Source organism: Macadamia integrifolia, unplaced genomic scaffold, assembly GCF_013358625.1.
Source record: "Macadamia integrifolia cultivar HAES 741 unplaced genomic scaffold, SCU_Mint_v3 scaffold2087, whole genome shotgun sequence".
Lineage (NCBI taxonomy): Eukaryota > Viridiplantae > Streptophyta > Magnoliopsida > Proteales > Proteaceae > Macadamia > Macadamia integrifolia.
Window position 1 is genome coordinate 55,661 of NW_024868504.1, and position 15,955 is coordinate 71,615.

General features: G+C 39.8%; 1 protein-coding gene across 2 annotated transcripts in view; it reads left to right on the forward strand.

The window, feature by feature from the left end:
* LOC122065676 (fanconi-associated nuclease 1 homolog) overlaps nucleotides 1–13,746 on the forward strand; it is a 60,791-nt gene extending 47,045 nt beyond the window's left edge. For both annotated transcript variants that reach the window (XM_042629505.1, XM_042629504.1), the window contains 7 exons: nucleotides 2,879–2,955; nucleotides 3,065–3,152; nucleotides 3,258–3,398; nucleotides 3,475–3,701; nucleotides 6,040–6,313; nucleotides 6,403–6,636; nucleotides 13,137–13,746. In XM_042629505.1, coding sequence (XP_042485439.1) covers nucleotides 2,879–2,955; nucleotides 3,065–3,152; nucleotides 3,258–3,398; nucleotides 3,475–3,701; nucleotides 6,040–6,313; nucleotides 6,403–6,636; nucleotides 13,137–13,574 — 1,479 coding nt within the window. In that variant the 3' untranslated portion in view covers nucleotides 13,575–13,746. The remainder of the gene's footprint in view (nucleotides 1–2,878; nucleotides 2,956–3,064; nucleotides 3,153–3,257; nucleotides 3,399–3,474; nucleotides 3,702–6,039; nucleotides 6,314–6,402; nucleotides 6,637–13,136) is intronic.
* The last annotated feature ends 2,209 nt before the right edge of the window (nucleotides 13,747–15,955 follow it).

Consider the following 15,955-nt stretch of genomic DNA (forward strand, 5'->3'; position numbering starts at 1 on the left):
TTTATATTTTATGTTAATATGTTATGATGATGATGATGATGATGATGATGATGATGATGATGATTGATGAATGATGATTGATGAATGGTCATTGATGATTGATGAAGATGAATATCTTGCATTGGTATGAAGTATGAACCTTTAATATTTATTTAGCATATGAGTAGTAGGATTCAACTAGGATTTGAGTCAAATAGAATGGTTTTATAAAAAAATTACACAGGAATGCTTTAGTCAATATAGTGACGCCTTATGTTTGCCTTATCGCTAAGGCGCTCTGAAAGACCCTCAAATGCCTCGGTCGCCTCATCACCTTAATAACTATGCCCTCCACTACAGCCCTTGACGTTCTCAGGTCCGTTCAGGCCCATCCTGGACATCATCCCTTAGCCCCTGCTACTGTAAAGGTTGCTCTGCCGGTTCAGTACCAGACTACTATCAATGCATCTTCTATGCCCTCTGCTGATTATTCACCAATAGCTGCCTTTCTATCTTCCAAGGCTCTCCAGCCACAGATCATGAAAATGTTCTCAGGTCCGCATAGGCCCCTCCTGTGCAACTTTCCTTTGAAGCTGTCATAATTGCCTCTATTGAAGCTTATGAGATTTCCCAAGAATGCCTCAAGTCCTCATAGGCCCATCTTGTGATCTCCAATGCCTTTGGCCATGTTCCAAGTCCTGCACATGCCTCTCTTGTCAACCGTAAGAAGCCCCTGTCCCCCAAACACAACAAATCCTCCTTGCCCAAGTCCAACAACAGTGCTCGCCAAAGCTCTCATAAGACCTTGTGTCCATCCAACCCATCCCCCATAAGGGAATACAGTCGGCGGTTGAAAGCTAAGACTACTTTTGGTACTCTCTCTTGTTGTCAAGAATTATTGCCCCCCTCCCCCCTCAATGACCCTTTGGACTGTATGGAATGTTTGGGGCTTGAATTCCCTAGGAAAAAAATCTACCTTCCGATCTCATATTCTCACATCTCACTCTAGTCTCTGTTGCCTCCTAGAAATCAAGGTCCTTTAGACCAATGCGTCTCCCATTGCTAAATACATTGCCCCTACCTGGTCTTTCTCTTCAAATTACTCTCATTCCTCCTCTGGCTGCTTTTGGATCCTTTGGAATTCTTAGGCTGTCTGTCACCATCATCTCCTCCTCTGCCTCCTCCCAATTCATTCACCTCTCCATCCTCAACCCCTCTGGAGCTCACAGCTGCTTTTTCATAGCTATCTATGCCCTCAATCTGGCCTCTGAAAGGCTCCCCTTTGGTCAGATCTCTGCTCCATCGCCGATTCTGTGGTTCTTCTCCCATGGGGAATTTCAGGAGACTTTAATGTGGTCCGATTCAGTCATGAAATTGAGCAGCGGTGTAGCATCAGATCCCAAAGATAGTAAGTCCTTTCTTTCTTATGAAGGAAAGTCTTTTTCAAAGATTCTATAGAGAGCGAGAGAGAGAGAGAGCAACCCAATGCACGAGGCTCCTGCTACTGCAGGGTCTGGCTTACCATTCAGAAAATTCTAACAATAGGGTGGTGGGTGTCTATACTTCATTCTTCTAAAGGTGGGAGGAAAGAAAAAACTGATTATAAATTCAAATTCAAGTTTGAAACTCATGTAATTTACCTCTTCTGGTTAACCTGAGAAAAAAATTTCTTAGTGGAACATCTTTCACAATCCCTGGAGAGATAGTTCACTAATAGACCGAGGGATAAGTGATTCGACTCATTCACATATAGATCATGAATGTTTGGAATCCATATTATGCAAGGAGACATTGCTTTTGCTAATTCGAATTGAAGGGTGATATCAAATCGGTCTATTTTTTGAGAATTTATAAGACAGCAAAGAAAAAGTAGCATATTAGTGATGTCAGCAAAGAGGATCACAATAAATTAGGGCTTTTGATTTATGTTAGAATTGCGTACCAACAAAGAGAAAAAAATACTTAGAGTTAGGATTTAAGAGCAAACTAGATTTTATGATTCATATAGAGAAGACTGGGAATTGAAATGGTGAATACAATACTGATTTGTAGAACAGTAGCACATATATTAGAAGAAGAAAACAGATGAAAGAGAGGGAAGAAAATAGACATGGAGGAATGAGTACAACCCAACTAGGGTTAGGTTGTAGCTCCAAGCTTCCACTGAATAAAACTGAGTTGCCTTTTCATATTCCAAGGCTTAGATTCCATCGCAACTCCCATATATAAAGACTATTCTAACTTGGACCCCAGGGAAAGAAACCTAGTCAAAAATAAAATTTAGGACCACTTAGAGCTGTTGCTCTCCTTTTATTAAACTAGCATATTGAGTAATGACTAATCTATACTTGTTGATAAGAGAAATTACCAGGACTACACTACATTTAGCTAATGACGAGAGAAAACTCTCCTAGGACAAAATTGTAATGTCACTGTGTAGCCAAAAATGTTCCCATGTTTTGCCCACATAAAAGCCTACTCGAAGCATGGGAGAAGAAAAAACCCTGTATTGTTTTGTTCCTCATCACTTCTGTGGCTCAAGTTAACACAACTGGAATCTGAATTTGTCACTGGGCCACTCGAATCCTAGTCTTTCGTAACTGTACTCATCTAAGATTTGGGGCAAGCATTGGATGGTCATGTCCTTACTATCTCCAAATGGGTTACCCATTAATCTTGGCTCTCCTAACAAAAACCTACTGATGTTCAGGTTCACTCCATTCATGGTAAGACAGATGTCCAAGTCGATTGTCTTTAGAGTCATTGAATCTGCATTATATTATCTGGAGATTTTTTCTGAAATTTCTGTTTAAGCTGTTATGACTCTTGCTTTGCTGCATACTGGTTGGCTTTTCCTCTAATGGATCTTCTAAACTATTTGGTATTCTGTTTGCTAAAGGTTCAGCATGGTGTCCGCTGCACAAAAAGACAGGACTTTATTGCATGGATACTAGCTTCATTTGAAGATGGAATGTGGTAGTGGGCTTTTTGTTGTTTTTATGTCCTTTATTATAGCAGGTTTCTGGTATTTCACAACAAATTCTGACCTTTTCCTTTTTCTTTGTTTCCATATTTGGATATGAAGCCCTTTGCTACCAAGCTTAATCCTGGATCGGACAGGGACTTGTATTCGGATTACTTCAACTGCTGAGGTCCTCCTTTGGCGTGTTGAGGTACTTTTATGGTGTTTTCTAGTTTGAATAGCATACTCTTATCTTCAAATTGACTTGTATATAATCTTATGGGTCTTTAATATTAACTCCTGTTTATTCATGCAGAGGCTTTTTTTCCTTAATGGACAGCAAGATCTGTCAGCCTTTCTACTGGTTAATTTGGGACTAGTCAAGTATCCATCTTATAAGTGTATAACTGTGAATCAGATTTTTCCAGGTCGAAGTGACTTGCTTGCATATGAAGAGGTGTTAATTGGTTTCTCTGCAGAAGCTCAACTAAACTTTTGGGCTCTTTACTGATTGTGATACTTATCTGGTACAGGCAGTTGAAGTGGCACAAATAATGGATCAATCCCTTGATGAGAATAACACCGAGGTGGTGATGAGATGCATAGAGATATCTGAAGCCTACATATCCAGTTCTTCAGATGAAGCAGCCCAGTCATCTGTTTCTGAATCTGCGGGGACTTTTGTTTCATATTACTCAGCTTTATGGGTCTACTCAAAAGTGGTTACCTTGGGCATTTCCTTTCTTGAATGTGAACACAAGTATGTCTTTATTTGGTTACCAATCATTGATAGGGTAATTTTGTTGTTTTTAATGTTGAAAAGCGTTGGAATCTGTCTCAGTTTTTTTCCGAAATGGGATTGTTTGGAAATTATAAAAAACCTTGTGAAGTCATTGAAAGCATAGAAACCATTTTGAAAATCATGGAGCACATCCATTAGTGGATAGGCTAGGAAACAACCAAAAAAGGATATCCGATAAATGGAAACCAAGAATTCATAGAAATAGATCTGACCATTATACGATTTAAAATGATGCTTATAATTTTAAAATTTAACAATATAAGAAAATAAAAAGAAGTTTAAAGCCAGGGACAGTAGTGTTGGAGACTTGCCTGTGATATCTTGTTTAAGAGGGACAAGCATAATTGTTATGCTGATTGCCAGAAAGAGATTGTGGCATTCATTTGTAAAGAGCAAGAAATCACAAAGTAAGTGTGGCAATGATATAATATTTATATTACTCAGTAGTTTAAAAATCTAATAAGAAAAATTGGAAGAAAATATAAGAAAGGTCTGGATGTCTCTAATGCAATACTTCGTTTAAGTGGGAGAATCAACATTGTATTCTGATTTCTGACAGCAGAATTAGGGCATAATCTTGGGAGTATTATTGAAGTCCTTTACATGGGCATAACTATTCAGGCCCTAATCCAAACCGAGTGCCAAGTCGGGTTTGTTACTGGATCAGCCTGGAACCATCTGCCTATCCCTTCCCATTGGTAGTCCAAATTCTTGACTTATTATCAGAACAAGTATGCTTTGAGGTTATAATTTGAATTGTGTACGATAGTATGAGTATCTGTCCCAAATTTTAAATCTCTTTTTCCTCAACTTTGCCTCAACCATAGCTTCTCAATAACTTAAAACCCCAGGTTCTCATCTCATCTCTTTATTGATTGATAATAAGCACAATGTCTGCAGCAGCTTTCTCTTTATGGGATCATTGACTTGCATCTGCTATATATCTTGATGTAAGAATGGAATTGCGAACCTCTTTTCTTGCACAATTGCTTCTCTTTCTATGCTGGTTTGAAGTGGAAATGACATTTTCCTTTTGAGCTGCTTCTATATTTTCTTGCAGGCCTTCTGCTGCTTCTTCTGCCTTGGAATGTTTTTACTGTGACTCCCCACTTAGTTTGTTCTTTTGAATCTTTTTTCTTCTTGTTCCTCTTTGCTCTTTCCCTTATTTGGCCTTTTCTTTGCCTCCGTTCTTCCTTAGGAATTTCTGCTATGTCTTAGAACCTTTTGAAACAAATTTTTTTGTCTTGTTTTGTTTTGTTTTGTTTTTTTTTTTAAGAGTTAATTCTTTTATTGGAAGTTTATGTTACTAGTTGTCTTGAAAGATAATGGATTTGGCCAATCTTGATTTGGACCCCCTACATAGAATCACTGATGGACATTAATTTTAATGCATTTTCTCTGCTTCAGTGGGGTTTCTGTATATGTAAGGGTTTGTTTGCAGTAGAACTGCAGACATTATTTGTCTCACGAATGAAATCCTCTTCTACAATTATTATTTTAGCATCAGATGAACTCAGGTAAAATTTTTTTAAGCAACTGGTGGCAGAGGCTGGTCTCTTAACAAGGGACATGGATTGTTACCTGGCATTCCATAGTTAACTTCTCATACAAACATGCTTTGACTTATATTGTTCATGATTTTGTGTGAGCTGAATACTCTTTACAATATTGGATTTTCTAAATTGAAATTGTTTCATCTTGTGAATAGAAGGTGCAGCCATGAGCACGTGGTCTTCTTCACTGTGAACTTTACTCAATTTGTTTTTGTTTTAAGATGACTACTTCTAACCATGGAACTAAATCTCAGTTGAAACTGGTCAAATCTCTGAGTTGACTTGATTTAGGGCCTGGCCGGAATGAAAACCAGGGTCAAAATCCATGGTCAAAACTTCAAACAGGCCCAGGGTCGGAAGGCAGTGTCGAAACCTCCAAATGAGATCCGACACTTCAGGCCTGACCCAAAACCAGGTCCGGAACCAAGATATCGATCCTTGCTTCTAACAATATTTGAGTTTCTAAATTGAAATTGGTTCATATTGCGAATAAAAGGTTTTTTTTTGGGGGGGGGGGGTTGGGGGGGGATATACTACCAGTAACAGTTCTTTGTTCTGGGAGAATTTCTAGGGACAGCCATTTTCTAATTTCTATTTTCATTGCTTTCTGGTTTAAGAACTTAATTTTCAAACAGAAGATTTTTCTGCTTCTTTCATTTCTTTTAATCATTTGTTCCTATGAGTAACAGTATATGTAGGGTTTTCTATCCCACTGCATCCGTTTGAAGAACTATAGCTTTCAGGTATCAAGATGCAATAAGGCTCCTCAAGCAGTTGTTAAATGCAGTTACTTGTGATGGTAGAAGAGGATATTGGACCCTGAGGCTGTCAGTGGATTTAGAGCATGTAGGTTGTGTTTGTGAGAGCCTTTTGGTTGCTGAAAAAGGGTTACTTGATCCATGGGTTCGTGCTGGTTCAAAAATGGCACTGCAAAGGCGGGTGCTACGCTTGGGAAAACCACCAAGGCGATGGAAAACTCCTAGCTTTGCTGACTCAATTAAGAGAAAGATCAAAGAGGTGAGTTTTTCGTTGCATCTTTCTGGATAAACAAATTATACTGGGGAGAATCTGCATGCTGGCGTTTCTGAAGCCTTGAAATATATTAGGTACATATCCAGGGGAGGCCCTTGAACTGTGAAACAGGAATGAGAAATAGGTATTATGGAGAAGATGATGAGCAATGCGGTGTGGAGCAGCTGGCCTTGCAGTATTATGCTGGGGAAGGGGGTGGGTGGCAGGGTATCCATGCAGAAACTGGCATTTGGATGATGATCTTTGGGCTTCTTATGTGGGATATCATCTTTGCAGTTGTACCAGATGTCTTCCGTACCAGATTTCAGGTAGAGAAAATATGTAACCTTTTGCAGATGCCATCTCTTTTCAAGTTGCTCTCATGACACTGGTAGTACAACTTTCCATGTATATTTATTATGTGCTAAGGCTTGACTGTTCCTGGCTCATGTGTGTATAGGTGCATGTTTATTTATATTAATTGGACCTCCATTGTTAATGGTGATATGAGGCTCTTTTCTTCTAAGCAGTCTTGAGAGGGAAAAAGCTGATTGGAAACTTGTGTATAAATTTCACCTTTTTTCCTCCTGCTTTTTTGTTGTTGCATAACTAAGATATATGCTAATGCATAGGACAATGCTACCCTACATGTCTAGTATATGCACACTGCTGAAATGGATCATAAAAGCACATAAAATTATGATAACTGAACTACTTAATATATATTAGCACCTGTTTGGCTTATTTCAGGGATCAGCCTCAAGCCCTTGTTTGTTTGCGCTTATCATGGATGATTTAACCAAGAGCACCAAGGTGAGGTCCCATGCTGTATAGTTTTTGCCAATGATATCATTTTGGTAGAATGAGACAAAAAGCAGAGATTAACGGTAAGTTGGAGCTATGGACATCAACCTTAAAAACAAGAGGTTTTAAGTTTAGTAGATCGAAGATGGGGTATATTATGTGTAACTTTAGTCACACTATGATGGATAATGATATGGTGAAAATTGAAGAGAGATACCGCAAGTGACTATTTTAGAGATCTGGGGTCAACCATAAATAAAGAAGGTGATATAGAGGATGATGTTTTACAGATCATTCAAGTGGGATGAATAAAGTGGAGAGGTGCGTCCGGAGTGTTGTGTGACCGACGTGTCCCTTTAAATCTTAAGAGAAAATTCTAGAGGACTGTTATACGACCGATTATGATATATGAGGCGGAATGTTGGGTAGTCAAGAAGTGTCATATAGATATTCTGTGACAAAGATGAGGTTTAAGATGGATGTGTGTCAAAACTAGGAAGGATAAAGTAAGGAATGAATATAAAAGCTAATTTGGGAGTTGCCTAGATCAATGACAAGTTCTGAGAAATTTGTTTGAGGTCGTACGACTGTCACACTCACACTCCACTCCCGCTAGGATACCTACAGTGTGACTGGGACGCTTACCTGTCCTATATCTCTACCTAGATCTCTGATAGCAGTGCCTTAACGGTCACAACCATCAAACAAAACCAATACTAAAATCAAATGCAGCAGAAAATAATAAAAAGATACAAATCTCGATTATTGGGGAGAATCTTAGTGCTAGTTATATTACAATAACAAAATTATCTCATTTGTAAGTTCTCAAGACATAATATAAAAATATCCATAGGATAACATCCAAAAATACGCAAGGCAATGAAGGGTAACACAACCTTTAGTCACGACGGCATACTATAAGCACAAACATCGCAAACACAATCTATACCATTCTCTTCAGCCTCTAGTGTCCACCAGTCTCTGCCATAGAAGATGACGTGTCATTGCTCATCGGCACGACAATACCTGCATCATCATCTAAAAGCAACACACATGGTGTGAGCTCCAACTAGCTCAGTGAGGGGTGGGGTTCATGCAAGTAGTCACATATAATCCATGATGCGAGATGATGCAATTCATTATTAACCACCTAACATACAACTAGGTCGGATTCATGCTATTATGACACATTAGGCAGTATCCCTGCCTCTTGGTCCAAGAATTGCCATCGGTCACCCAACGATACAAACCCTAGTCGTAAATAGGAGCCTACCGGTCCCAAAATGTGCCCTCGGTCACCCAACAAACCACTGATAACTCCCTCTTGGCAGCCATGACATTGGAATTACCATTGGCCACGCCAAGCTAGTTTTTGCATCCTGCAACAATCACATCGTACTGTGGAAGTGGCATTCCAGAAGGGTTCATCAAATATACCATGGTGGGTTATCCAACAACTCACCCTTTGTTGGCAAGGGATCGTAGCATAGAGTAGTTATACCAAACCACAATCATATACATGCCTTTTATAATGATACATTTAGTATGGACATATAATATTGGAATTCCCATTGGCCACAGTGCATTCCATGTCCACACCTAATCTAGCATACATACAGTTAGTATGGTCCTATAATACCGGAATCACTGCATTCCATATCTAAGTCCAGACTAATGCACACCTAAATGCATGATGCAATCCACACTGTGGCGATCACACCGGAATTCCCATCGGCAACACCGGATCCCACGCACATACAATGATCAATATATCACAGTTTATACGGTTCAATAAAGCATATATGTATAATAATCATAAAACACATGCTTGCAATAACATACATCAATTCTAAATTTAAAACACTAAAAAAAGGTTCAGACCACCACTCACCTTGTCTATAGACTTGGTGAGTTAAATTCCCAAGTAGAGATGCTTGAGATATACCCTACTGGGCCTCACTGGATGTGAATATCTCTATCCTAGTTACAAAGTAAAAGAGCATTAAAATGTGACAAAAGGTGTCTAAGAGGGTCCCTCAAAATCCTAAAAATCTACCAAGAGGGCAGTTCAATATGGTCCACTGGTAGGTGTCTGTCCTATCGGTGGTTTCTACCAGTGAGATGGACAAAGGCCAATTAAGGTCTGTTCCACCAGTAGATATCCACCGGTGGGTGCTACTGGTGGTATGAACAGAGGCTGGTCTTGATCAATAGACCCACTGGTTGGTAGGGGACCTACCAATGGCTATCTATCGGTGGCTGGTCAGAAGTGCTATATGCTTTTGGGGCCGCACCATCTCAGGTCCACTTACCAGGATTTGTTCTGTGAGTTTTTTAGAGGGTCTTCCCACCTTCCATTTTGGTCCTGCTGATCGTATTTTCAGCCGTCCATTTAGGAGCTACGCTGATTCTTTAGCCGAAACTCTAAACCCACATTTGAGCCAAAATGCTCTCGAGGCTCGGGAACTCACTTTGAGCACGGGGGAGGCACGGGGAAGTGTATTGTGCACATTCCCGGCCATCCAAGGTCACCGGGGTTGAGGCGTACCCTCCAACCGGCAAAATCCTGATTCTCTACGTACCCAAAACCCAAAATAGAAGAGCAAAGTGATTGGGGAAGGCATTCCCTTACCTTTGGAACCTACTGGTAAGGTTAGGTGATAGCTAGAGGTCTTCACTTCCTTCCTTCTCCTTTTTCTCCTTCTTTCTCTCCTCTCCTATACTTTCTCAGGTGAAAGAATAAGCCTTAGGGCTCATTTCCTTATTTTAGTTAAGACCCTTAGGATCTGTTTGCCTATCCGGTAAGCCTTGGCCAAACTAGCTCAACTCGAGGGTTGGGCCATGGGGACCCACCATCTTGGGCTTACAAGGTGTGCAAGTGGAGTGGGTAGGTCCCATGTAGTGTGGGGATAAGAGTAGAGTAGGCCACCACGTGCGTAGCGGGTCCCATGGGAAAAGAATGCATTTTAGCACAACAGGACCCATTGGTAGGTCACTATCCAACCGGTGGGTGCTACTAGTGGACAGTACAATTGTTGTACTTTGTTATTTCTTAGCTTTTTTTGCTGACACATAGGGTGGTTCTGTAGGGACTTGTGCATAGCCTTTTAGTGATGTTCCTACCATGCAAGGGGGGTCAAGTGAGGAGGTGTTTGGTCACTTAACACCAAGGCTTGAGAGGTTTGAATCTCTTCCAATTTGATTGGCAACATGTGCACTGACATATGGGGTCATTCCTCACCTCCATGCAGTAGATTTCTGTAAGCTAGATGGGAGCAGAGCTGACACTCTTGGGTTCTTCACCTATTAAAAAAGTTCAAATTTGATCGAGGATTATGGCACGGGTGTAGCAATGGCCATGTCCAACGGAGGCCTGCAGATGCCCCAGTAAGGAGGAGTGATCTGATTTTGATTGAAGGGCTTAAAAGAGCTAGTGGCAGGCCTAAAATGACCATAGGAGAAGTGGTGAGGAATGACATGCTTTGTCTAGGTCTTGTCACAAGGATGAACCTCAGATAGAGCTGATTGGAGGGCAAGGATCCATATAGCCGACCCCATTTAGCTGAGAATTTTCTGACTTACTGGTGCTAGGCTTCTTTCCTTTTACTTTTCATTTACTTTCATTTTACTTTCATTTTCTCCTACCCTCATTTCTTTAATTTTGTTTTTGCACGGATCCATGTACCCAACACCATTAAGTTGGAATAATAAGGCTGAGTTTGTTGTTGTTGGTTTGTCATTGTGTGTGATATTGTTGGGAATGATTTCAAGTAATGAGTTTCCTTTGAAATAAAATTGAATGAACAAAATTGATGAAATATTTCAGAGAACCAATTTGGTTTTATGCCAAGTAGATCCACGATGGAAGCTATTTACTTACTTGGGAGGCTCATGGAAAGATGTAAAGAGGGTAAAAAGGGTCTCCATTTATTAAACTAGAAAAAAACCTACGACAGTCACTAGAGATCTGTCTGGCATATTCTTGAGAAGAGAAGGGTTCCAACTTTATATGTGGACATAATTAAAGATATGTACGAAGATGTGGTGACTAGTGTAAGAACGATGGGGGGTTTAAGGTAATGAATTCCCAATTTTATATCAAGGATCAACATTAAGCCCACATCTGATTGTTCTCATCATGGATGATTTAACCAGAGACATCCAAGATGAGGTTCCATGGTGTATGCTTTCCTGATGATATTGTGTTTGTAGATGAGACAAAAGTAGGGATTTGCCAAGTAGGCGCTACGGAGATCAACCTTGGATTAAAAAAGTTTTAAGATTAGTAGAACCAAGACAGAGTAAACAGTGTGTAAAATTAGTCACACTAGGACAGTTAATGACGTGTGAATATTGATGGAGAGGGAGATTCCACAAAGTGAGTATTTTAGGTATTTGGGCCTAATCATAAATAAAGAAGGTGAAATAGAGGATGATGTTGCTTAAAGAATTAAAATAGGATGGTTGCAGTGGAGAGGTGCATCTAGAGTGTTGTGTGATTAGTGTATTCCTTTAAAGCTTAAAAGATAATTTTATAGGATGGTCATATGACCGAGTATTATGTATGGGGTGGTGGAATGTTGGGCAGTTAAGAAGCGGCATATAGATAAACTGAGTGTAGCGGAGATGGGAAAAACTAGGAAGAACAAAGTAAGGAATAATCACACTAGAGCTGAATTAGGACTATCTCTGATTCATGATAAGCTACGGGAAAGTCGTTTGAAGTGGCATGACCATGTTCAACGGAGGCCTTTGGATGCTCCAGTTTGGAGGAGTGATTTGATTCAGACTGAAAGATCTAAAAAAGCTTGGGGCAGGCCTAAAATAACCTTAGGAGAGGTGGTGAGCAAAAACATGCATAGCCTAGGTCTTCTACCCCCCATGACTTTGATGGAGCTGATTGGAGAGCAAGGATCCATGTAGCTGACCGCATTTAGTTGGGGTAAGACTATGTTGTTGTTGTTGAACAAAATTGATGAAATAATTTCAGTAAATTGAAAGTCAAGACTTTGGGCATGTTGTGAACTTCGTAGAGGTAGTTGGCACGTCACTTTTGCGCTCCTCTTGGCAACTGGATGGCTGGCATACCTCATCCTGGATGCTAACGGTTCTAGGAACTGGATTGCCAAGGGACACCATTTTGTTAACATGAGTATTTAATCTCTTTCTTGGTTTCCTAATAAAATATTTCAGAATGGAAAGGTAGCTTTGGTTCCTAGATGATACATATTCTTGTATATGATCAGTTTCAGCCCTCCTAGGAGCTGAGGCCACAGTAGAACATCTTGTCTCATAGAATGAAATAGCTTAATAACCATTCCTTCTATACTTGAGAAAATGGAAACATGTTATCATTACGATACACATTGATTGGGAAGATTATTTCTCCCCCGGGCCCTCCCGAGGAAACCTCCCTGTACATCCCAAATATCAGTGACATGGCAGATCAATTGGGATCAAATTTTATGGACAGGGGGCCTGGGCTCCCCCACCCATCAAGTTTCAGACAAAACGGAATTGATCATGTGTCAGAGTACTACAGCATTCTAAATCCATTGAAAAGTCAAGCTGTTGAAAATGGTTGAAAGCAAATGGGCGACTGAAAATACATGGGGGAAGATGCCAACACATTTAGGGGGAGCCGGGGTGGGGTGAGATAATTGAATTTTGCTTTGAAATGGACACATGGTTAATCTGCAGTACATCAATCTATCTATAGGGTTGGAATTGCCAAACAGCCTTCCATGTGTCACAATCAGGTGGCCCAGATAAGGAGGGTTTCCCTAGGGTGGACCCTGCAATAAAAAGAAGATGAAGCTTACTGTATTGGGCTCTTATCCTAATATGTGATCATTTATTGCTTTATACATTCCCCTTTTCTTGCTCAATTATTTAACTTCACACAGACATACACATTCATTCAAATAGAACATATTAAATAGAGTTACTTTGTATTTTTAATTTCATGAATTTGGTACATTTTCAGTACATAATTTCTTAACAGTTGATCTCTCTTTTATTGCAGACGGCACCCTTAGATCTTGAGACTGATAACTTCTACATAGCGAGAAAGAACCTTATAGAATCTCATCTACAGAAAATTCAAGGTGGCATGGCCGAGGAGATGCTGATAACTTCATGGGAGTCGCACATTGGAACAGCTTGCCGTGGTGTTAATTGGGACCGGCATTCTTTGTCTGACCTGCGGGCTGCTGTTACATGCATTGGTGGACATTGTTTGGCTTCATTCTGTCGGCACTTGGCACAAGACTATAGGAGCTGGTCAAGCGGGATGCCGGATTTACTGCTTTGGCGCTTCTGTGGAGTGTATACGGGTGAGGCTAAGCTTGTGGAGGTTAAAGGTCCCAGGGATCGACTATCAGAACAGCAGCGAGCATGGCTGTTGCTCCTAATGGATTGTGGCTTCAATACAGAAGTATGCAAAGTGAGCCCTGATCCATGACCTCACAAGATTTCTTTCCCATTTATTGTATTTTACTGTTCAAACATTCATTATAAACATAGGGAAAAATCTCTTTGATCCAACTGCGTTCCCAATGCTCAGAGACATTATTCTTTTTATGGAACATAAAACTAATATTAACAAAATAAAAAGTCCTCAATGTTTTCTCTTACAGTAGCAGAAAGTCTACCAGCCTGTGCTCTCCCATCCCACTTAACTTCACAAATACAAACAGTATGAAAAGACTTCATAAGTTCAGTCTTCAGAAATATAAAAAAAGTAAAGTTCTCCGATAGCCATCCTTACTTGAGCCCTGCATTGACTAATCTATCACCTCTTTACAATCCATCAATGCTTCTATGTGTCCATTGGTCTTTTGCTCCTTGAAGCCCTGGTACAGTTTTTATAGTTCTGATTCTTGAGATTCCCTAGAAAACCATTATTCATATAGGCCACCAGAAATTGAGAGTTAAACGACAGTATGAAAGCCCATCCTACAAAACCCACATTTGGATTATAATTGCTGTCAGAGAATAATGCGCGATATCCCACAGCACAAAAATCCTCTGCTGGGTGAGCCAGTGAGTGGCAGTGAGGATCCGATGGCTGAGGTGCATGCTAGGGCCCTCTCAACCGTTGGATCCTCACTGCCACTGACCGCTCAGTGCAGAAGATTTGAGTCCCCAACCCACCTGATAACCTTTGGTAATTACCAAGAGATAAGACAATCAAAATACTGGGAAATAGTTTGATCAGAAGCCAAGGAGAAATAATGGAAATTTATAGCTTTTTTAGTTTTCATTGCTGCATCACCCAAGTGACTGACCATTGCATAATCTTACCCAATCTCAAGAAAGCACCAATGATGGCTCATCACAAGTCAATCACTTATAATAAAAGTTCATCCAATTCCTTATATTCCTGGCTTACCTCAATAAGAACCATCCGTAAATATAACTGAGAAAAAAGAGAAATGGTTTTATCATTAAGAAACTAGCTTTGGCTTAGGAATTATGTAGCCAATTCACAAGAAGGAGCTTAAGGTCTTGAACACATTTATCAATTACGTGCATCAACCTTATTGGGTTGGGACCCACATGATGTAAAAGCACAGCATTACGAGTCATCCAAAGAAAATAAAAAGTGATAGCAAGGACAAAGACAAGGCAATGTTTATCTGATTTTAAAAAAGGACTATCAATAAAGGATTAAGCCAGACCCAAAAGAGTTCAAGACAATACTCAGCCATGACCCTTTTGAAAAATTCACAAGATAAAAACAAATGCCACTTAGTTTCAATTTTCTTTTTACAAGAACAGCAATAGGGATCAACAACTAAAAAGTAGGCTAATTTGCTCTTAACACATGAAGCACTTATGAGAACGTTCTACCAAAACATGCGAAACTTCGGATGTATTACCAGATGCCATAAAAAATTCCAAACCTTCTTTGAAAATTGCCTGACAGTTGAACTCTCTTGATTCTGAACCAACCACTTAACAACAATTTTGGTAGAAAAGGCTCTAGATTTACTGAAAGGATGGAACTAGAAGTCCTTAAAAGGTGATGAGCATAATGGAATACAATGTACAACGACCGCATCCACACAAAACAATGAATATACTATTTTAACATTCCAAGCTCCATTAAGAATGATCTCATTAACAACAATTGCCTAGCGCAGTTGGTGAGTTGTGGCGTGCAAAAAAGCTCATGCTCACTAGGAGGTCTCAAGTTCGAACCTCCTGGTTGTTACCTACTTTCCTCCCTACCTATCAAAAGAAAAAAGAATGATTTCATTGACATGAGAATCACGTTGGTTTATCAAACGATTATGAGGAACTTGAAAATTATCTGCATATGGTATCCGCAAATCATTCCATATAGATATACTAGAACCACTGCCTACCTTCCAACATGTAAATTTTGAAGATATGGAGTAATGTTATTGATACTGTGTCACACCCCGCCCTTCCTTAGGTACCAGATATGTGACTAGGACGCATACCGCCTTACTACAACACTACTAGGATCTTCGAAGTAGTACCTTGGCCTCACAATCCATAATCAGAACCAATTTAAAAATCAGAATGCAACAGAATAGTAAAATAAGGTACTGATTGTATGAACTAGAGAAAATCTAAAGTGATAGTTGTATTAAAATAACCAAAATTTTCTCAAATGTTAGTATGAAGACATAAAATCTAAATATCCACAATTTGTAACATCTAAAAATACAAAAGAAATGATGACAGTAGTATATCTTCAATCACAGTGCATTGTGGGCACAACTATCACAAGCATAGTCGATGTCGTGCTCCTCGGGCTCTGCTGTCCACCAGTCCCCACCATACTCGGCCATGGTAGAAGAAGTATCACTA